The sequence below is a fragment of the Salvia miltiorrhiza genome, chromosome 2 (genome assembly GCF_028751815.1).
Source record: "Salvia miltiorrhiza cultivar Shanhuang (shh) chromosome 2, IMPLAD_Smil_shh, whole genome shotgun sequence".
Taxonomy (NCBI): domain Eukaryota; kingdom Viridiplantae; phylum Streptophyta; class Magnoliopsida; order Lamiales; family Lamiaceae; genus Salvia; species Salvia miltiorrhiza.
The window spans coordinates 38,149,451-38,173,592 of record NC_080388.1 but is presented as its reverse complement, the minus strand read 5'-3'; the positions used below and the strand labels follow the sequence as shown (position 1 = coordinate 38,173,592).

Below are 24,142 nucleotides of genomic sequence, written 5' to 3'. Positions count from 1 at the left end.
CCACAGCAACAAATAGAATGGAACGAGCCATTCCCCAACCTACTCTCCATATAAACTACCTAGATACATGCTTATCTATGATATTCATGCATAACCATGGCTGCCAGTTGAGCCATGGTGCAAAACTAAGAGCATCTAGATACATGCTTATCTATATAGGGCATTTACATAACCATGACTACCAGTTGAGCCATGGTATAAAACTAAAAGCAAGAGTGGTGTTTAACGTAACCAACACCTAAATCTATAAAGGGAAAACATAAAATTCTACCTAGTCGAGAAGGCTTGGAAAGAGTAAAAAATAGCTGATCGAAAACCTTGCACGAGAAAGAAAACAACTATTGTATTCGAAAATATGAGAGAGCGTAAAATCCCAGTACACGAGCTCGGGCCCTATTTATAGATTTACAAGCGGAGGGGTAAAATAGTAAAAACATCTTCGGTGCATGCGTCTTGCGTGGTGGAAGGGTACGTTGGTAATTTCGATAATACGCGGGAGACCTTCCCGCGCATTTAACAACTCCTCTGATAAAAAATGTCTCCTCTGGCAAAAGCGTCTTCTCTGGTGATGTTGATATCTCTGGCGGAGGTGACTCTTCTGGCAAACACATCTTCTCTGGCAAGTGCGTCTCCTCTGGCGGTAGTGGCTTCTCTGGCACGGATATATTTTCTCTGATGGCAACGACTTCTCTGGTATTGACGATTTTTCTGACGATGACGACTTCTCTGATGGCATTGACTTCTCTGGCGAGTGTGTCTCTTCTGCCATATTTGACCCGCCAGTGGGGTCGATTCCTCTGATTTGTACTCTTCCCCTACTCTGCACATATTACTCCTCATCAACCACTCCCCCCTCTGGTCTGGTTGAACCGGGTATTCTTCGTGTTCAACCAGTGGGGTATTGTGAAAGCCCAAACTATGCTGTTTTCCTTGATCCCTGCAAATCATGAAGACATAAGTACTCTAATTTCATAAGAAAGCAAAGATAAACCCTGTAAATTGCCCTCTGGTATTTTTATTATTCCCACCCTCCATGGTCTGGCTAGTTCACTCTGGAGTATTGCCACTAGCCAGAGGACTCGCCCGCGTGGATGACGTCACCTGCATTAAATGCCTGCCCGATCTACAGTACTTTTCCCGTACCCCGAGGTTACTTTTTAACCTTTGCGTCCTTTCGTCTCTCCGTAGAAATCCTCATCCGTCGATTATTTCCCGTGTGCCACGCGTCGTTCATCCCGTATGCTGGTGGTTACCCGCGTACAATATTACTTAGTCGATTCGAACTCCCACTTTTCACTATTCTTCTTCTCCAAGCTTTCCGAACGATTTTTCTGCATTTTCCGGCGATTCCCTCACTGTTCCGGCATCCTCCCGCGACCCTTCCGCTCCAGGTTTTACCGTCCATCTTTCTCTGGCCTAGGTAACTCGCGCATCCTCTTCACTGCAATTTTGTGTTTAATCGTAGCGTAGTGGTATAACTGTTGGTGCTCTGATTGAGCGTGTTAGAAACCCTAGGATTGGCATTTCCCATCATGGCCTGCACCTCCACCCCTCAACCCTCTCGCTCGCCTTCTCCTTCTGCCCGAGACCCTTCATCTTCCTCCCCCTCGCAGCAAGATCTCGAAAATCATCCTTCCCCTTCTGTTTCTAACGAATCTCAAACTGCGCCCTCTCCCCCTCCACCTAAGAAAAAGGGGAAGAAGACCCCCCAACCCCCCAAAAGTGTTCCTCCATCCCGTCTTAGTGTCGCGGAGGTGGAAAAATTGAGAAGCAAATGTAGGCGTCCTGATGGTTTAAAGTTCGAGGCCTTCTCTAAGGGTTCAACGCCTCCCGAGAACCTTCACCATCCCAAGATGATAGTTGTTTGTAATTATTTTCACATCCCTTTCTTCCAAGTCGCCCCTTCTGCTATCCGAAGGCTATATGCCTTCCATGTTTTGTGCCGGGCTCACGGTGTTGGGGACACCGCAAAACTGTTCTGTCAGACCCAGACCCTTCGCATGCAGGGCAGTCCCCTGTATAGCTTTGCAGCTCATACTACCTTTCGCATGCAGGGCAGTCCCCTGTATAGCTGTGCGCACCCTTTTCGGCACCTGGCGCGATTATCATGCTTTGGAGCTGGAATGGCATAAGCTTCGCACTACTTATAAACCAGCTTCTCCCGAGGTCCCTTCTACCCGTGACCAGAGTATTATAACCCACCTTAACGCTATGAACAAGGCCCAGCCCCTAGACTGTAGGTACCTTGCTGAGAATAATTCATCTCTGGCATACAATGGTCTATTTCCCCTGTACCCAGAGAAATCAATAGGTAAAAAATATACATTAAAAAACATATTAGCTTTTGTTACCCTGATTTTAATGTTGTGAAATTTTGGTTTGCAGATATGTCTTGGAGGCGCAAGTGTGGGGACAACTTGCCCGACATTCCCTCTCTTGCTGGCAGCGGGGAACGTGGCACAGGTGGTTCTGCTTCCGGGACAAATCCCTCGGAGCAGCCTATTCCTCCTGTAGTTGAAATCCCAGAGGGGAATGTGGAAGCCTCGCGTCCATTTGACGCGGAGGAAGTTAATGTGGGAGCCCTTGTTCATAGGGGTAGACGCTCCAGCGCTGGTGATGCCGCTGGCACCTGTGAAGAAGATATCCAAATCGTGGATATTACTGATGAGGTTCCTTCGCCCGATTCAGCTCCCGGTGCCCCCCTTGTTGAGCTTTCGAAGAAAAGGAAGAGGGGCTCCCTAATCTCTGTAGGTGAGAAGGAGAAACAGGAGGGCCTGAAAAAGGCCGGCAAATCTTCAGAGCCAGCGAGGAAGTCTGCTGGTGGTGTAAAGATTCTCCCCTCTGCTGGGGACAAGGGCAAGGGGCCAGCTAAGAAGTCAGCTGGTGGTTCTAAGGTTCTCCCCTCGACCGGTGGAAAGGGTAAGGGCAAAGCTGTGGTGCCCTCGGCTGATGAACCAGAGGATCTTGTTCCTGGACCGATTTCAAGTTTATCGGGGCAGGAATTGATTGATGCCTTGATAGCTCGTGTCCACTCAAAGGACCAAGAGAAAATGGAGAAGCTGTCCCGACCGGCTTTAGCTACTCAGCTCTGCCGGTTGGCTCTTTAGGTATCCTGCATCTTATACTTTTTGTTAAAAATTTTAAATTACTAACCTTTTATTGTTTTGTTGGAACCCATTTTATTTTCTTGCAGGTGGAGTCGGGGATGTGGGGGGCTGTTAAATGCATCCATGACTACGAGGTGGCAGAGAAAGAGAGAGAGAAGGAACAAGCGGACGTTGCCAAGCGTGACGATGCTGTCGCTGGGGTGGTGGAACGCCTGAGTAAAGCTTAAGAGGAGATTACTGATTTGAAGGCCCGGCTAGCTCAAATAGAAGTAGAGAAGTCCTCTCTGGTTTCTGAATTGACCCGAGCAACTAAAGAAAGCCATGCGAGCCTTGCCAGGTTCAAGGCAGAGTATGAGCAGGCCTACAAAGGAGCCCGGCGCGACTGGAAAAAGACATCTACAGAAGCTCAGAATCGCGCTTATATCCTGGGGGTACGAGATCAGCGCCTGGAGTATTTCCTGTCTCCACAAGGTCAACACTTCCTGGGGGTGATGCTGGAGGGCACTCTGGAGGCTTTCAAAAAGACTCCCGAATACCTGGAGGATTTCGGACCCCTTTTTGCTTACGTGATAGAGCGTACTGCTACAAAGGCATTGGAGATGGCGGGAGCTACCCCAGAGCAACTTGCTACCCTGAACCTGCACGCCTTGATGGACAACCTCAATGATGAGGAGATAAATAAGCTGATGGGAATCCCTGCAAATTCTCCAGGGAAGCCAGAGTGGTGGTATCCAGTGCTGGAGAAGGCCATTCCCTATTTTACTCTTGGGATTGGATCTGACTCGTTGCCCTCTGCTCCCATGTATATGCCTGCTTTCTCCGCTTCCCTGGTGCGCTTTGTAAATCGGCTGCGGGATCCCTCTGGCCAGGTCACCCGGACGTTTTCTCAGTTCGGCATGGAGCCTCCCCTACCCTCTGACTTGACATCTTCTGCCTTCACCGACTCCGCCTCTTCCTCTGCTGCGGTGGATCAGCTGTTTGACCTGTACAGAGATGAGAATCTGTATGTGCAGGAGGCTGCGAAGCTGTTGGATCTGGGAGCTCGTCTTCCGAAAGTGAAGAAAGCTGGCATGCTGCCAGTATTTGCAGGGGAAGCCTCTGCTAGCCAGCCCTCCGCAAGTGGTGTCCCTCTTCTGGTCTCCTCTGCCTCTGTCCCTGCTTCCTTTACCTCCCCTGCGGATGCCTCCGTCCCTCCTGCCTAACTTGATGACAAATTTTGTAATTTCTCTAGTTTGTATAAATTGGATACTTACTTCTTGTTTTGGGGTGTATAGCTCTGCCTCACTGGCATATTCAAGTGAAGTTTTTTCCTTGCTTGTGCCGCTTTTCGCCCTTCGTTCTTTACGTTGTTCTCACTGCTCATTGATGTTTGAGTTTATATTCCCGTCTTTCCCCTGCTGATTTGAGTTGACTTGTTATGCTTGTTGTTGATGCTTCTCTAATCCCCTCCCTTGAGATTTCTTTTAATTTCTGCTATAAGGATTCCGTTGACTCCTCTTGGCGAGGATTTGGACGACACCTCTGGCGAGGATTTCGATGACTCCTTTGGCGAGGATTTTGATAACTCCTATGGCGAGGATAGTGATGACTCCTCTGGCGAGGATGGTGATGACTCCTCTGGCGAGGATAGTGATGACTCCTCTGGCGAGGATTTTGATGACTCCTCTGGCGAGGATTTTGATGACTCCTCTGGCGAGGATAGTGATGACTCCTCTGGCGAGGATTTTGATGACTCCTCTGGCGAGGATTGTGATGACTCCTCTGGCGAGGATAGTGATGACTCCTCTGGCGAGGATTTTGATGACTCCTCTGGAAAGGATTTCACCGCCTCCTCTGACGAGGATTTGGTTGATTTCTTTGTTGGCGATTTCGTGCTTCCCATCCAAGCTGCTTCCCATCCGCGCTGCTTCCCATCCAAGCTGCTTCCCATCCAAGCTTGAGCACTCTGCGCGGAGCATGGAAGACCCGGGGGGTGCAACCAACTTTCGCGGCTTACGATTAAATAGTAACCCTCTGCGTGGAGCATGGAAGGCCCAGGTGGCACGACCAACTTTCACGGCTTACGATTAAATAGTAACCCTCTGCGTGGAGCATGGAAGGCCCGGGTGGCACGACCAACTTTCACGGCTTACGATTAAATAGTAACCCTCTGCGTGGAGCATGGAAGGCCCGGGTGGCACGACCAACTTTCACGGCTTACGATTAAATAGTAACCCCCTGCACAGAGCATGGAAAACCCGGGGGGTGTGACCAACTTTCGTGGCTTACGGTTAAAGCAACCTCTGCGCGGAGCATGGAAAACCCGGGGGGTGCAACCAACTTTCGCGGCTTACGATTAAGTGCTATCTCTGCGCGGAGCATGGAAGGCCCGGGCGGCACAACCAACTTTCGCGGCTTACGATTGACAGGAACACCCTGCACGGAGCATGGAAAACCCGGGGGGTGTGACCAACTTTCGTGGCTTACGGTTAAAGCAACCTCTGCGCGGAGCATGGAAAACCCGGGGGGTGCAACCAACTTTCGCGGCTTACGATTAAGTGCTATCTCTGCGCGGAGCATGGAAGGTCCGGGCGGCACAACCAACTTTCGCGGCTTACGATTGACAGGAACACCCTGCACGGAGCATGGAAAACCCGGGGGGTGTGACCAACTTTCGTGGCTTACGGTTAAAGCAACCTCTGCGCGGAGCATGGAAAACCCGGGGGGTGCAACCAACTTTCGCGGCTTACGATTAAGTGCTATCTCTGCGCGGAGCATGGAAGGCCCGAATGGCACGACCAACTTTCGCGGCTTACGATTGTCAGGAACACCCTGCACGGAGCATGGAAAACCCGGGGGGTGTGATCAACTTTCGTGGCTTACGGTTAAAGCAACCTCTGCGCGGAGCATGGAAAACCCGGGGGGTGCAACCAACTTTCGCGGCTTACGATTAAGTGCTATCTCTGCGCGGAGCATGGAAGGCCCGAATGGCACGACCAACTTTCGCGGCTTACGATTGTCAGGAACACCCTGCACGGAGCATGGAAAACCCGGGGGGTGTGACCAACTTTCGTGGCTTACGGTTAAAGCAACCTCTGCGCGGAGCATGGAAAACCCGAGGGGTGCAACCAACTTTCGCGACTTACGATTAAGTGCTATCTCTGCGCGGAGCATGGAAGGCCCGAATGGCACGACCAACTTTCGCGGCTTACGATTGTCAGGAACCTCTGCGCGGAGCATGGAGGGCCCGGATGGCACAACCCAACTTTCGCGGCTTACGATTGTCAGGAACCTCTGCGCGGAGCATGGAGGGCCCGGATGGCACAACCAACTTTCGCGGCTTACGATTGTCAAGGATATTCTCTGTTCTGGTTGGGTGTAACCCCTCTGCTCTGGTGAAGCATGATCCCCCTGTTTTTCCCATGGCTTGCTGAGAAGCAATTTTTGAATTTAAAAATTGGGACCTACGGGTATACACCCTACTCCCCCCTCTGGTGACATGTGCAATACTCCGTTATGAACATGTTGGCCCAAATACTTCTTACTCCCTACTCCAGCCCATGCCTTCGCATAAGCCCATTACCTCTTACCCCCTTTCTCAGGCCCAACACCGTCTCTATATATATCCCTCCATCCTTCATGACCTAGTTCATAGTCCCTTATTTTATTTCCACTGCCCTAAGCTGCTCTCCTCTCAAACCCTAGATCTCCCGTCTTTTTGGCTCAAAATGCCTTCTTATCTTGGTTGTAATGCCCTCAGTCTGGGGAGCGAGTCCTTTTGAGAAAGTACGCCGACGCCCGTTGGTGACTGAAAAAACAGGACTCCCCCCCGCCTGAGGGTTTTATCTCCAAGATTCTTAGAGAAAGCTCCCTCGTTATCCTTTTCCGACCTCCTCTCAAACCCTAGCTCTGTTATTCCTTTTCTCCTACTTCCCTTATTTTTTCCCATCTTGGTTGTAAAGCACTCAGGTAAGGGAAGTTCCCCTCTGAACACTCACATCCCTAAAGGCTCCGCCTTTTACTCTGTATTTCTGGTGCAGATCTCTAACTTTGTGGTTGTGATGAGCGGGCTTCCCTTGCTTGAGAGCGTTATTGCCGTGTTTCCCGGATCTGGCCGTCGTTTCTCCAGATCTGAGCGTTGATTCCCCGGATCTGGACATTGGTTTGTTCCTTTTCTGTATTCCTTCTCTGTAGCATTTTGACTTGTTATTTTTCTGGATATTCTACAGGCATGTGGTGGAGCTGAAGTAGATCTGAGAGATGAGCATGTCCCGGCAGCGAAAGAGAACTCGAAGTGTTGGGTCGTGGAAGAAGAGACGTCCATCCCTGATACTTGCTTTCCCTTTGACCTGCTAAGAAGTAGTTTTTGTATTTGTTTCTCCCTTGTCCTGCTAAGAAGCAGTTTGCATTTTGAATTTAAAAATTGGGGACTACGGGTATACACCCTACTCCCCCCTCTGGTGACATGTGCAGTGCTCTGCACGAACATGTTAAGTAGCATATGTAATGTAAGAAAACAAGAATTGAAATAAACAAACACAACACCAGGGAATTCCCTAGAACCACATATCTGTTTTATTGATATTATGGCCCCGAACCTCGTTAAAACCCCTGTGGGGAAAAAGAGTATCCGGTCTACAAGTGATTACTCCTGCTAAGAAGCAGTTATACATAGAACTTTTTGAGTGTGTTTATATTCCATGGTCTGGGTAGAGCTCTGTCATCTGAATCCGACAATATGTACGCACCGCCTCCCAAGACCTCTGTGACGATGTATGGCCCTTCCCAATTGGCCTCGAACTTGCCCACCGCCTTTAACGCATCAGCTCGCTTGAGAACCAAATCGCCCTTTGACAATTTCCTCACTCTGACCCGTTTGTCATATCCCGCTTTGATGATGCCTTTGTACTTGGCCGCTCTGATGCGGGCTTCCTCCCGCTGTGCTTCCACCAAGTCCAGCTCTGCTCGGCGGAGCTCCTCATTGTGTTTAGTGTTATACGCGGTAATCCGGTATGATTCTAGTCGTGCCTCTGCTGGTATCACCGCGTTAGATCCATACACCAGCGTGAATGGTGCCTCCCCTGTCGCCGTTTTTGGACTGGTTCGGTGAGCCCAGAGAACGGTGTCCAGCTCTTCTACCCACTTCCCTCTGCTCTGAGTTAGCCTCTTCTTGATTCCTTCACATATGGTCCTGTTAGCTAATTCCACTTGTCCATTTGCCTGTGGATGAGCCACTGAGACAAACCGCTGTGTAATATCCATTCGATCACAGAAATCCGTGATCCTCTGCCGTGTAAATTGAGTCCCATTATCAGACACTATGATTCGCGGCACTCCGAATCTGCAACAGATATTCCTCCAAATGAAGCGTTCCACAGTAACTTCATCAATCTTGCTCACAGCCTCAGCTTCGACCCATTTAGAAAAATAATCTACTGCCACAATGAGAAAGCATTTCCCGCCAGGTGCTGTAGGCAACTTCCCAACTATATCAATGCCCCATTTGTCAAACGGACAAGCAGCGTACATTACACCCATGGGCTCCCCTGGTATGTTGATTCTCCCGGCATGCCTCTGACAAGCTTCACACTTGCGGACGAACTCTCTGGCTTCCTGGTTGATATGAGGCCAATAGAACCCGGCCCGGATAATTTTGCGCACAAGATCCCGAAATCCCGTATGCCCACCACAGCAACCTGCATGAATTTCTTGCAAAGCAAAATTAGCTCCCTCTGGAGATAAACATTTTAGCAAAGGTTGAGTGAAAGATCGTTTGAAGAGTTGATCGTTGATTAGACAGTAATTCTCATAACGGGCCCTCTGGTTGGACTCTCTGCTTAGCCGCTCCCCTGTCTTTAGGAAGTGTATGATCGGAGCCCGCCAATCATCCCTGATCTCTACCGAGAACACCTGCGAAGTCTCCATCTCTCTGGTATCACAGAGTAGAATAATCTCATCACTCCAAGTTTGTTCCACCGCGCTAGCCATTCGCGCCAGTAGATCCGATTTTGTATTCTCCTCCCGTGAAATCTGCTCGAGCTTGAATTCCATGAACTTTTCTTTCATTCCGTTAATTTTGGTGTGGTACGCTTTCATCCTCTGATCTTTGATATTGTATCCTCCTGAGGACTGTTGAGCTACCAGTTGAGAATCTGTCCTGATGATGACACACTCGGCCTTAAGCTCTGACAAGATATGTGCCCCTCTGACCACTGCCTCATATTCTGCCTCATTGTTAGATAACCGGCAGGTGAATTTAATAGCGAACTGATATGTTCTGTATCCTGGCGAAGTGATATGTACCCCAATTCCACATCCCTCTTTTGTCACTGACCCATCCACACAAGCCACCCAGAACTCTGGTATGGGACGACGAGTTGTTTCTTGTATGAAGTCTGCCAATGCCTGCGCCTTGATCGTCGTTCGTGGCTCGTACTCTACATCATATTCCCCTAGTTCCACAGCCCATTTAACCATTCTTCCCGACAAATCCGCGCGCCCCAAAACTTGTTTAAAAGGTAAGGACGTGCGTACCACCACTCGATGTGAAAGGAAATAAGGCCTCAGCTTTCTTGCCGTGATCATGACCGCCAGGGCAGCCTTTTCGATCTCTGTGTAGTTGAGCTCAGGGCCCTGAATAATTCTGCTGACAAAATAGATGGGTCTCTGATGACTTCCCTCCTCTCTGATTAGCAGAGAGCTGATTGACTCCTCCCCCATAGCTATGTATAGATACAACGTTTCTCCCGGAACTGGCTTGGTCAGAGTTGGGAGTTTTGCTAGGTATACTTTAAGATCCTCAAACGCCGCTCGGCATTCCTCTGTCCATAGAAACTTGGTTCCCTTCCTCAACACTTTGAAAAACGGCATGCTTCGCTCTGCCGATCGCGATATAAACCTGCTCAAAGCAGTGATTCGCCCATTCAGAGTTTGCACCTCCTTGATTCCTCTGGGCGGTGTCATTTCTAAAATAGCTTTGACCTTGTCGGCGTTGACCTCAATCCCTGCTGGTGTGACTTTATACCCCAAGAATTTCCCTGTTGTGACCCCAAAAGTGCACTTGGCTGGGTTCAACATGAGTCTGTGATCCCTGACTACTGTGAAGATCTCTTCCAGATCAGACACATGGTCCTCTGCCCTGTTACTCCGTACGAGCATATCGTCTACGTACACTGAGATATTCTTAGCAAGCTGCTCTTTGAAAATTTTCTCCATCATCCGCTGATACGTGGCTCCTGCATTCTTCAGACCAAACGGCATACTCTTCCACCCATATACTCCACAACAGACGGCAAAGGCCGTTTTGGCGATGTCTCCCCTGTTCATCTTTACCTGATGATACCCTTGGTACGCATCCATCATGGATAATAAGGCACATCCTGAAGTGGAGTCCACCAATTGGTCAATCCTCGGCAGAGGATAGTGGTCCTTCGGACAAGCAGCGTTTAAATCTCGGAAATCCACACACATCCTCCAGGTGTTTGTTTTCTTGGGTACCATCACCGCGTTTGAGATCCACTCTGGGTATTGCACTTCCACAATATGCCCAGCTTTCAATAGTTCATAGACCTGCTCTCTGATGGCAGCGTCCTTTTCAGCCCCAAAATTCCTTGTCCGTTGCTTTACCGGCTTGATCTTAGGGTCCACGTTGAGGCAATGCTCCGCCAACCCTCTATCGATTCCCTTCAAATCTGCGGTGCTGAAAGCGAACACATCCGCATTTCGCCGAAGACAACCAATGAGCTCTTCTCTGACTTGATCACTCATGGCCGATCCAATCTTGGTCTGGAAACCCTCTTTCCCTGGAAATAACTCTATCATATTGCAAACATCGCTAGTGGACACCAGCGCGGTTTTCTCTGTGGAGTCTCTATCTTTTAATAAATCCGCCAACTCTTGGCGCTCCTCTGCTGGGGCATGCACCTCGCCCACTTTCCCCTTCTTCCGGGCGTTCGACCCCTCTGTCCATCTTTCCCTTTTCTGCCCCGCTGACTGTGTGAGCATTTGCACGTGGCATGCTTTTGATGTCATTTGATCGCCACAAACTTCTCCCACTCTTCCACCCTCGATTGGAAACTTCATTTTTAGGTGAAACAAAGAGATAACCGCCTTGAACGCCGTCAAGGCGGGCCGGCCAAGTATGACATTGTACGAGGGTTTAGGCATATCCACCACTAAGAAACGTACCATCCTTGTTTTGTTGCCCGCAACTGTACTGCCAAGAATCAACGGCAGCTCTACATACCCCAGGGGCATGACCATCTCTCCTCCAAACCCAAACAGAGGAGCATTTGTCGGCTCAACATGAGCGTTAATTCCCATATTTTGGAGACATTCCTTATACAAGATGTTTACAGCGCTGCCCGAATCCACGAAAATACGGTGAATAATGCAGCCGGCAATGTCCGCCGTGATGACCAGCGCATCATCATGCGGATACATTAGTGTGCGTATATCCTCTGCCCCAAAGGTGATTGCCGGCTCCTCTGCCGCGCTGGTGACCTCCATGACCCTTTTAGGATAATATCCTGTTTTAACTGCTCTGACGACTTGCTTTTTAGCCCTATTTGATGTGGGCATCCCGTTCTCCCCACAAATCATGTGAACTTCCCTTCTAAACGGGGGGGGAGGAAGAGCTTGCCTGTCTGCCCCCTCTCTGCGATTATCCTGGTTGTCATCAAGCCTGCGATCTCTGTTGTTGTTCCCCTGTTCTCGCCGCTGATCCCGGTTATTTCTTTGATCCCTCTGATCTCGCTGATCTCTCTGATCCCTCTGATCTCGCTGATCTCTCTGATCAGTCCTCCTCTGACCTTCATTTCCCCTGTCAATGAGATGGTCGAGATATCCCTGACGCACCAGTAACTCCAATTGGTGCTTAAGGTGCCCACAATATTTCGTGTAATTCCCGAAGGAATTGTGATATTCACACAACTTATTGTTGGGCCCTTCCTGCGGCGGCCCAGTCCGGTAGGTCCCCGGTGCCCTAAAGAACGGCTGATCCTTTATCAGATGAAAAATTTCTTCTTGTGGTTTAATCAAAGGCGTGTATTCGGTAAACCGCATTACTTCATTCACTGTGCGCTGTTGATTAGATGGCATTCCTCCCTGGGGTGGGAGTACCCTGGGAGGCAACCCTCTGAATGGGGCCCTATCTTGCTGTCTCTGTCTTTCGGGTGCTTCCTCAGCTTTCTTGACTCTGTGTTTCTCATTTTCCACCTTCCTCGCCATTTTGGCATCCTCCAACTGTAGATAACCCGGCAGCCTTGCCATGATGTCATCAAAATCCCTTGCTGGTTGACAAACATGGTTTTCATACCTCAATTCCACATGTTTTGTTGTCATTTCCCTTCATGTTTTGCTTGTGAATGCTTGTTTGTGCCCGAATATTTAGTTTTATGAAGATTTGATATCTTGGTGTAGTTTTGGAGTAATTTCAGGAAAAATAAAGGATTAATTGGAGCATTTTGAAGATATGAGATTGAAGTACGTCTCGAGAGGAATCCGTGAGCGCAAACGGCGACCAAATCCGAGTCCGGACGAGGGAGAACGGAGCAAAACGAGCGGACTGTGCAAAACGCCCAGTACCCCGCGGTCACCACCCGCGGCCGCGGGGTGGGACCGCGGGTCAGCTGTTCCCAATTCCAGGGGTGTACCGCGGTCACCACCCGCGGCCGTGGGGCGGGACCGCGGGTTCCCTGAGTTTTGCCCACGTTTGAGCACCACGGGCGCGGGCCATGACCGCGGGAAAAGAGCGGAGTCGCGTTTTTCAGCCCTTAAACCCCTTTCTCCCCCTTTTCCTCACATTATTCATCTTCCCCAACCTCATACTCACCCATTTCCATCTTCCCCAATTCATTCACACCAAACCCTAGCCTCCATTACCACATCTTTTTACCAAGATTGAAGGCATTGAAGAGGAGAGAAGATTGAAGAAAGCTCATTAATAGGATTTGTCACTTCTTACTCTCTCTTTCATTTATGTATTTCTTTGATTTTGGTTTGTTGTTTGTGAACATGTTTGGATAAAATCCCCCATTGGTTTGGGGATTAGGCTCATGGATGATGTGATGGATTGATTATTATGCTTAATATATGTATTGATTATTTCCTTGTTATTATCTTTTCAAGCCCTAGCTTTAATTCTTGTATGGATTGTTGGCCACTTTCTATGCATTTCTAATTTGTGATTTGAATCGGGAGAGGATAATCATAATAGATTAGGAGCTTGAAACATATTGACTCAATAAACCGGGAGGTTGAGAGTTGGGTGAGAGTTTACCGATCATTTGTGCTCTTGGGAGTTATAGGTTAGAAGTTGACCGGGGACGGCAATTATGACCCGTAATCTACAGTTTTAGTCGTCCGGGAGGGGGCTAGAACTAGTGGGGAGATCACTCTAGATAAATAGGAATATCAAGACTAATATTGAGCTAATTGAAGTCCATTGCTAATCCATCGTTGCCTAATCCCTAAACCACCTTCATCACTTAATTAATCCACTTTATTTGATTGTTCTTATTTTGTCTTTGAATTTGTTAGTTAATCAAACCACTCACCTCCTTGTTTAGTCTAAATAGCTCTAGCATAATGACTTAAGGTAATCACTAGAATTTGACTACTAATCCTTGTGGAATACGACCTTGCTTCCCTATGTTGCAACTACACCGTATACTTGCGGCGTGGTGAAAATAATAGCGAACACTGGTCGAATTTGTAATTCGTCAAAAAAGATCCCCGGCCTGAGTCCTCTGACATAGGCGCAGTTTTTAATTTGCGATTCTGCCTCTGGCACCTCCAGAGCGGCAAGGTTAAACCTCGCTGTGTACTCCCGTAGCGTTTCTCCCTGCTCCTGCTTAATATCCATCAGCGAAAGGGCTGACTTCCCTACCCTTCGTGAACTCGCGAACTGCCGCAAAAAACGAGTCTGTAATTCTTCGAAAGAGTGAATGGAATTTGGGGGCAGCGTCCCAAACCATAACTGAGCCGGTCCAGTAAGAGTAGTGGAGAAGATTCGGCACTTAATGCCCTCAGTGTACATGTGCAACGTAACCAACCCTTCAAACCGATTGAGGTGTACCTCCGGATCGGTAGTGCCATCGTAATCCAGTGAGATGGGCTTGTAGCTTCTAGGCAAGGTATCTGCCAAGATATCGTCCGAGAAAGGACTGCGGTTGTTGATCGGGTGGAGCCTTGATGTCTTAGCTCTCTTGTCCCCCTTATGCCTCCCCTGCTCCCTTCTGTCTCTGGGCGCATCACGAGCGTGGCGCTTGTGGACTCTATATTCATGTCTGCCAGAGGAATACTCCAGCTCCCTCTCCTCTGACCTCTCTGTATAGCGCGATTTTTCCGATCGATGGGACTTCTCCACCCGATGCGATTTTCCTGACCTTTGTTCCCTATCCTCCCTTCGGGATTTCTCCCTAAGTGATTCCTCCAGATCCTGGAGTTGATGTTTCAGCTGAGACACTTGGTTTTTTAACCGGGCCTTCTCCCTTGGTCTCTCCTCCTCGAACACCAGGGAGACGGATTGACTATCAGACTCGTCAACCCTCTCCTTTCTCACAACACTGTTGAGTCTGACCCGGCTCCCCTCTGGTCTTCTTTCCACTTCCCTGTCAGCCGGGTCCCCTTGCACTTCCAGAGGCATCGCAGCTTGTTTGTTGATTGCTAAAGTGTTTACCTCCTGAGCAGCGGGAGGTGGGGCCTCAGTGCCCTGCAAAGTAGCCGTTCCCACCAGTGGAGCTACAGTGGGAATAGTGGACAACATGGGAGTTCCTAGTGCTTGACGCACAGCGGAGTAGTGAAGCAGTGCCATCATCTGTTCCATTGACCCAAACGTAAGCTGTCCCGCTCCAGGCGCGGGAGTTAAGCTTGGCATATCAGATCCCGGAGTTACCAGAGCAGATCTCTGGAGACTTGCATTCAGCCCTGTCAACGGAGTGGCGGAGATAGCCTGAAACCCTGGTGGTGCAGCGAAGGCAGCATTGCCCTGTAGGCCAGTGAACAAGGAGGCAGGCACCTCAGTGGTGAGAGCAGCGGAGTCGAACTCCTTCTCCAGGTTGCGGTGAGCATCTGACGATCCCATAGTACCTAGACATAAACACAGTGAGAAACCATTCTAACGACGAAAGAATAAACCCCTTATTACCGATGGGAGTCCCGATATAAGAAACCCAATAAAGAATCCCGAGCACCGGTACGAAGACCGTTAAAGAATTCCCTTCCAAGTAATTCTACACTCGGGGAAATAAACCCAGAGTATAGATTGAGAAAACAGAGCCCTCGGTAAAATTAAACAGACGTAAGATACCCAGAGATAAGTACAAACAGAGCAACCACCAGAAAAAATGTTAGCACGATTCATTAAACATGGTAAGAAAAGGAATTATATAAGAAAACAAATACTACCATAATACGAAGGTTAGTCAAGGAAAACATGGAGAACATGAATAATCGTTTCCCATAAGTGAAGATCGTCCACAAAACAATAATACGAATCTCACCACAACAAAGACAAAGTGTTAATTATCATATTATTGAGGTAAAGCCCTCGCATCAGCGATAATAAATACCCTTGAAATCGAAGATGAGCCACAAAAACCCACATATCCATAGCAAGAAACCCCAATATATCAGGAACAGAGCATAACTTCCCAATTCAACCATCGAAATCGAAGATTAGCCACGAAAAACATGAGAAACACCCCTAAATGCCCTTCCTTAAACGAAAATCATCTGTAAACTCACGGCACAGAACCAACATACCAGAAGCAGATTATCACTCCCGATTCAGCGATACAAAGCGAGGATTAGTCACCAAAACATAGGAAGTAACGGTAATTATCAATCGCAAACAAAGAATACTCACGGATTAGCAACGCGAACCCGAGCACAACAGAAGCAAAGTACTAATCGGCGTATTATCGATGCGAACCCATGAATTAACAGTAATAACCACACGCTTCGCCGAAAACAAGATAAAACACGAAGATCGCCCACAATTATCGCATTAACACGCAAAACAACCACATACAAGCAACATAATCCCAAAATATCGGGGATCCATAAGGAAACGACGAACACAATCGGAACAGAGCACCCAATCACAATTTCCTCATGCAAAACATTAGATCGGTGAAGAGAACCTCAATTCTACAAGAGAACCCCTTATTCGCAGATAACTACCCCAAACAAACGGTAAATAAACGTAAATTTCCCCTGATTCATGTTTTACGCCCGTCGCCACCTTTCCCCATGCACCCAAAACACAAATCAACGCAGAGCTCAGCAGATTAACAACACATTAAACCAGAAAATGCAATTAAATGATTAAACACAGCTGGATATCCGGATTATCGGACCAATCGGTGCCAACGCCCGCAAATCCGATTGAATTCACAGATCTGCGTACGTCGGCGACCGTAATCTCACGTCTTAATTCAGTAGCATTCCCACAGACGGCGCCAGTTGGTGTTTAACGTAACCAACACCTAAATCTATAAAGGGAAAACATAAAATTCTACCTAGTCGAGAAGGCTTGGAAAGAGTAAAAAATAGCTGATCGGAAACCTTGCACGAGAAAGAAAACAACTATTGTATTCGAAAATATGAGAGAGCGTAAAATCCCAGTACACGAGCTCGGGCCCTATTTATAGATTTACAAGCGGAGGGGTAAAATAGTAAAAACATCTTCGGTGCATGCGTCTTGCGTGGTGGAAGGGTACGTTGGTAATTTCGATAATACGCGGGAGACCTTCCCGCGCATTTAACAACTCCTCTGATAAAAAATGTCTCCTCTGGCAAAAGCGTCTTCTCTGGTGATGTTGATATCTCTGGCGGAGGTGACTCTTCTGGCAAACACATCTTCTCTGGCAAGTGCGTCTCCTCTGGCGGTAGTGGCTTCTCTGGCACGGATATATTTTCTCTGATGGCAACGACTTCTCTGGTATTGACGATTTTTCTGACGATGACGACTTCTCTGATGGCATTGACTTCTCTGGCGAGTGTGTCTCTTCTGCCATATTTGACCCGCCAGTGGGGTCGATTCCTCTGATTTGTATTCTTCCCCTACTCTGCACATATTACTCCTCATCAAAGAGGATATAAAACTCACCTTGAAGCTTATCTCTTTGTCAATCTCTCTATCACCGTGTACTTTCAAACCTAAAACAACATAAATGTAAAGATTAGGGCACTTAAGCTCCAGAAATTTAAATGAAGGAATGAAACCTTAGATAAGAAGATGAAACAGAATGAGGAATGAGCCATACCATAAAAGTTTGAGAAATATCCTACCTTAACATAGAATCGTATCTAATCAAATTTGAACCAAAATAACCTTAAATTTCTTATAATTTGAGATGACCAAGCAACCTCTACTTACAATCTTAATTAAGATCTTAATATATAATAGCATGTCAAAGTCAAAGAGCCAAATCAAAAGCTGGGTCACGATCGGGGAACCCTCTTGAGGGCTTTTTCCCTATACAAGTGAACTGCAGAAGTTTCAAACACTCTTACTCTAGAAAAACTGAAGATTACTACAGAAATAGTAACAACAGCTCCTTGTTCTATGAGAACCTTTTTGTTCAGTTAATCTTTTCTGGCCAAATTATCATTATGTATCTAATTCAGGTAAAAAGTTTGCCAAACTGAAGCGACACAACATCATGAAGCTCATGGTGACGACTTAAGTAATGTAAAAACAATAAACCAAGAATTAGTTCTGTTAAGTTCATATGGCAAAGCATATGATTTCTAACAGCTTTACTTCAAGACAATTACTGCATATAAGCTGTGAGCCAAATATCAAACTTCCGAAATTTTTACTTCCAAGTTTCCCCATTGAGATAGAAAAAAATATTTGCTTAGATGTCTTTCCTACCTCCAAATGCCACAGAGATAGGATCATTATGTCCTCCAGCAAAAGCTTCAAGGGCGCTTGTTAATTCTTCACTACCACAACAAACATCCAACAGGGTATCTCCTTCATTAACTCTGTTTCACAGATATAATAAACCTTTACTATTAATAATAAATATTGAATCACATTTTAGGTGTCAGATTAGATTGGCGAACATCAAATTCTTCAAAATTATGCCTCAGTAAAAAAAACCAAATTAATGATTTTAGCAACCACAATTTTCAGCCTTGGGTTCATGTTCATACTTACACGTTGAGGAAGTTCGGTGTGGACAGCAAAGCGGCGGAGCAGGACTTCGGCAATCGGAGAAGGTACACTCGCCAGCGACAGGTGGAGGCGAAAGGGCGAGAGGGCGGCAACCGAAGGAGGTACACTCGCCAGCGACAGGTGGAGGCGAAAGGGCGAGAGGGCGGCAGATATAGCCCTAGGCGATTGGCAGAGGAAGGGCGAACGGCCGTCCTCCTTTTGCAGACGTAAAGGCGGTGACCAGATGTTGAAGCAGGTATAGGGCGGCGCCTCGGCGAGCAGGGCTGCAGCGGTGGCGGCGCTTTGGTGAGCAGGGCTGCAGGGGTGGCGGCGCAACAGGCAAAGGAAGGGCGAGCAGGGGAGAAAAGACGCAAATCTATTCCTTTCTTCCTTGTTGGTTTTGGATTCAGCGCGGGATTGGAGGTGTTAGCCGCGAAAATTTTGAAGAGAAATAAGGGCAAAATCTATTCCTTTTGTCTTTTTCTTTTTTTCACTTTTAATATTCAATTTTTGGTATTTAGATTTCTAATTTAGATTTTTAATTTACATTTTATATAAGTGTTGATAAAATAAAAAAATGTTATGAATTTTTTATTTTTCAAAGTCTATATCTAGGAATAAATTCAAATTTTAGGATAAATAATTTATTTGTTATTTTTTAATATAATATAAGAATGTAGAAAATTATTTTTAAAAAAATAATAAAAAAAATTATACATAACAGTTTTTAGAGACGCTCATACATAACGGTTCAAAAACCGTTGTAAATGACTCTTATACATAACGGTTCAAAAACCGTTGTAAATTACTGTTATAAAAGATGGTCATAGATAACGGTGGCACAACGGTTTTGTAATACCGTTATGTATGCAACTAATAGATAACGCAAAAACATAACGCATTTGTTCAAACCGTTATCTATGCATTTAGACAACAGTACATAGATAACGGATTTTTGCAAAACCGTTATCTATTCCTAAAAGTGCGCTCATACATAACGGTTTTTGAAAAAAACCGTTATCTATTCACTTTATGTATGTAAACTTTTGTAGTAGTGGAAGTAGGAGTACTATTTATATAAATGAGACAAGATCAGTGGGACAAACAAAAAAGGAATACGGGACAAGATCAATGGGACGGAGGGAGTATTATATATAGATTAGGGGAGAGCATTCGGATTTTGGATCGAAATTTTGCCTAATCTGATCCGAAAATTCGAAATTTCCCTAAAATTCAATCCGATCCGAACCATATTATCTGTAAATTCGAATCCGAAAATCTAATAAAATTAGGATAAAATCCGATCCGAATCGAAAAATCCAAAATTTTAAAAGAAATTTGAAATGTGAAAAAAGAAAATTAGAAAATCGAATAAATTCGAACAATCCGAAATGCATATCAATCTAACCAATTAGATAATTAAGATCGAATTAAGATCCTAATTAAAAAATCATTAATTATAATCAATCAATATGAGAGTATAGAGTTAGAATTTAGAAATATTTAACTATTTAAGAACTAATAATTATATATATTTATATATAATATTACAAAATTATTTATATTATAAATATAATTCGAATTTTGAATTTTTTCGAATTTTAAAAGTATCAATCCGATCCAAAAATCCGAAATTTGCTTAAAAGTTAATCCAATCCGATTCGAAAATTCAAAAAATTCGAACCCAAACTTTAAATTTCAATTTGGCTCGTATCGGATATTCATATTTCGGATATTTTGCTCACTCCTAATTAAAATGAGTTTAAAATTAAATACTCCCTCCGTCCCAATAATCTTATCACGCTTTCCTTTTTGGTTTGTCACATTTCCTTTTTTGGTAATAATTAGAATATGTTAAGCATTCACTTAATCCACCTAGCTATATGTACCTACTAACCTACTCTCTCTCTCTCTCTCTCTCTATCCTAATTAACGCATTCCCATCCATCTCATCTCTGAGCTCTCTCTCTAAACCCATCTCTCCTACCCTCTGGACTCTCTCTCTCTCTCTCCGCCGGAAATAAGACAGCACAACGCCTCTCCCTCATCCTCACGGCGGAACAGCCGCCGCCTCAACACCACGGCCGATGCCCCTTGTTCTACCTTCTCTATCTCTTTCTTACACACTAATGAGCCCATGTTCGTGCTCTTTTTTTCGTGTCTGTTTTAGGTCTACATTGAGTCTTTTACCCTTTTTTTGTTAGAGTCAGTCGCCTGGGAGGGAGTAGTTCCAAGGCAGCCCGTTCTTTGGGCAGAAGGTGCTTTTAAGGCATGCATGTTACATTCCGCGAAAGAGGCATGGGTTTGAAGCAGAGGAGTTTGGGACACTCAAAAGCTTATTTTGAAGACCAAAAGTTTGAGAAGCAGGAAGTTGGGCAAGCCGACCTTTTCCCCATTGATAAATTCAATAATTACACCCCTTTATTCATGGAGAAAGTGATTCACCTGTAGTATGCAATGAATCAAAAAAATGGTGAAATCGTTAAGATAAGAGAGAAAAAAAGTTTTATTGTATATATATTATGAATAGCGTATGTTACAAGTGTGGCCGCGTCCCCTATTTATAGGCATTTACAATGGGGGTAAGTTGGTAATTTTACATTTGATAATGGCCCTGGTAGTTAGGAAGAATCTTTGGTAAAAGTTGTCAGTAGCCGGCACGCCTTCAGCCCTTCCCAGCGCTGCCCGAGTCCGCCAGCTCTGAAGTTTTCTTCCTAGATACGTCAGCCATGCCCGAGTCCGCAGGTTACTTCTTCGCTGTTTTATTCCAGATCTGTCATTCTTCTTTCTGATCATGTTAGCCCTGGCTCCTTAAGTGGCAGAATTCTCTCGAAATGGCCCTGAAGCTTCTATCCTTCGAGCTTTACGCAAAGGATACTATTCAAGTTCATCTTTCCTCTTTGGGTTGCAGGGCTGTAACCTCATCAGCTCTTCCCAATTTGCCTTACACTTATTTTACTCCTCATCACCCATAAGTACCGCGCGGGATCCAGTTGCACCGAAAGAAGGTCCTGGGCATAATGTGATTTCGGTTCGGGAAAGAAGTATGAGCACAGATATAAAGCCAATTGGAGCTTGAAGCAGCAGATTACAAAAGTTTAAATGAAGTTTGGAATTGCTCAAGTCAACATAGCGCTTTGCCCATAAGCACTGCATGAGATCCAGTTACATCAGAAGATGACGAGGGCATAAGGTACAGACGGGGCAGAGAAGAAGAGTGCAGGATATGAAGTACATAAATTCGTGTTGAGGGTAATAAAGGCAATGCAATCTGATCAGAAGATGTAGATAATGAAAGAAATCCAAAAACCTTATCCTTTGAGGTTTGGATAAGAACAAATCAGCTTGCAGATCTGGAAGCAATTTTTGGCAGAAGAAGCCCTAATTCGAGCCCACTTCTTTTGGGCCGAGCCTTGCGTAGTCCTAACTCATGCCTATAAATACCACATAGATGTGAACCATTCAAGAGTTGAGAGGACACACCAATGAGGCACCAATTTAGAGACCACTATTGTAGTTTTACTTTCCATAGTTAGGGAGGAGCACTCGCCCCTTATGGGTATAGTAGTTTAGTTTTCTGTTCATGTATTCTGCGGCACTTTTGGCCGCAAGTACTCTTTGCCTTTAGTAATTTCAATTCAGTACTTTGTCTTTATGTTTTTCATTATGTCTTTTGCCTTTGTTATTTCTTTTATGTCTAGCTAATTTTATATTCTAATTTGGGCGAGATAAGCTGAACATGAACACTTAACTCGATAGGTCTAATTTGGGCATAGTAACTGCATGAGTATATTCCCGATACACTAGGTTTGATTAAAATACGGTTTGGGCAACTTGGTTAATTAATTGATCACTAGTTAACTAGGGAGTTCTAACCACAAGTAACCTTTGGGCAAAGGCGAGACGCTATCGACCTCCGAAGAGTACAACTGGTGTTGGAGTCGTGACTAGTGGTGAAATATTCCATGTAAGGGTCAAGTTGGGTCTATCTCAATCCGAATGCATCTTGGCCAAATCACTCTTAGCGAGAGGCCAACGTAGAGAGTGGATGTTGTCTGGGGTAGTTAACTTCCATTAGCTGATAACTTCTAGGTGGTTATATACTGAAAGGATAGATTGGGCAGAGGGCTGTTACATGCGTGGCACGTGACAATTGGGGGCATAGTTGTCTTTTGCCTATAACCAACTGGTATGCTAGTGTAGTGAATTATCTTTGCACCAATGACTCAGTGCCTAGTTCATGTTTAATGAATCGAACCCAAGTCAGAATTATTTTGTTATTTGATCAAGTTACTTTTGTTATTTCGGTTTGGTCCAAAACCCTATTCTGCCCATAAGAAAGTTGTGGTAAGAACCATCAGAAACAAAACCCTTTTTAGTGACACCCTTGCAGGAGAGATTACTGCTCAGTTCCCTGTGGATTCGACTCTAGACTTATTGCTAGCTAACCTAGTTGTGGGCATAGGATAAATTTATTTGCGCGAAGCTCAAATGATGGCTTCGTCACACACACACACAAGGACATGGCCTACGCCGCGCCGTCGCACCGTCGTCACCCCTCCTGCTTCATCTTCGGTCAGAGCCACCGCCGCCGCCGCCTGTAGCAGGTAAAACCCTAACTTTATTTACTTTCTTTTCCTTATTCTCGTTTCACTTTTATGTAAAATTAAAAAATGAAAATCCTCTCTCTATTTTGCTCTTTCATTTTCGATAGAACGGAACACGACAACGACGTATCTGCCGCCATCGCGTTGCCGCTGTCCGCCGTGCTTCTCCGCTGTTCGTCTGCCTAGGTAACCTTTGTTTCTTTTTCTATTTCCCCTTTTTTAATTAAAACTGAAATCCCCCCCCTTCCTTTGATTTTTGGCAGACCAGAGACAATGGCAGGTCTACCGCCGTCGCTCCATCGCCGAAGGGGATAGAAATTGGGAATTTGTCTTCTGCCATCATTTCAGTTCGTTGAGTGGGAAGAAATTGGGGATATAAATTAAGGCTTGCACGCAGGTGTGACTCCATCTGCTGTTGTCGTCGACGGAGTTAGAGGGAGGGAAAGTAATTCGGAGGGGAGGTGAGTGGCGAACCGAGAGGATAACAGAGAGGGAGGTCAGAGAGTGATGAAAGAGAGACATGTTTGGTGATGAGGTTCAGCTTGAGGAGGGAAAAACAAGGATAATTAAGTTATATTTAATTTCTTTTTAAATATGCGAGATCTTTTAGTTTATAACACTAATTAATACTCATTCATAATTGTGCCAAAAAAAATGAGATAAGATTATTAGAAGCGAGGAAGTATTTGATGGTAAAAAAATCCGAACTTAACATAGGAATTACCAAGGCGAATAAGAAGGAAGGTCCTCTTGAAATTCCATAGTGATATTCCTAGAATGAGAAACCTTAATAAAGGATGAGAGAGAGAGACGCGTAGAGTGATGGGTAGGGGGCCACGCGTCGTAGAGAAAGTGGATAGCACAAAGAAATGTCGGCCCATCTGAGTACGGATAATCCGAGGCGGCTGAAGGCGGCTTTTTATTACATTAGATTAACACCACAATAACTACATTCCAAAAACCAATATGGGCGGCCTACTACTGCCGCATCTTTGACCCCTCTCTCTCTCTCTCTCTTAATTTGCTTATTCTAGTGCTAGAAATGACGACTCTTTTACTAATTGCCGGCGCATCACCTCTCTTCGGTACCCTTATCTTCCGCCACGTTTATCTTACCTTTTCACCATGCAATAGAGGGCCCCTATAATTATGTTGCAATTTTTTTGACATTAATTTTAATAAAAAAATTATTGAATGCAAAAGAGGGCCCCTATAATTATGTTGGAAAATTTTTGACGTTAATTTTAATCAAAAATTATAGAACAGTTTTAATTTTGGAG

At 45.7% G+C, this 24,142-nt stretch overlaps 1 protein-coding gene across 1 annotated transcript in view; it reads right to left on the bottom strand.

The window, feature by feature from the left end:
• The window catches only part of LOC131008412 (uncharacterized), a 47,492-nt gene extending 27,098 nt beyond the window's left edge, over nt 1-20,394 (bottom strand). The window contains exons 1-4 of the mRNA XM_057935293.1: nt 20,283-20,394; nt 18,259-18,571; nt 17,971-18,083; nt 17,200-17,249 (exon numbers count right to left, since the gene is read on the bottom strand). Of these exons, the coding sequence (XP_057791276.1) occupies nt 17,200-17,249; nt 17,971-18,083; nt 18,259-18,571; nt 20,283-20,394 (588 nt within the window). The remainder of the gene's footprint in view (nt 1-17,199; nt 17,250-17,970; nt 18,084-18,258; nt 18,572-20,282) is intronic.
• Between the last annotated feature and the right edge of the window lie 3,748 nt (nt 20,395-24,142).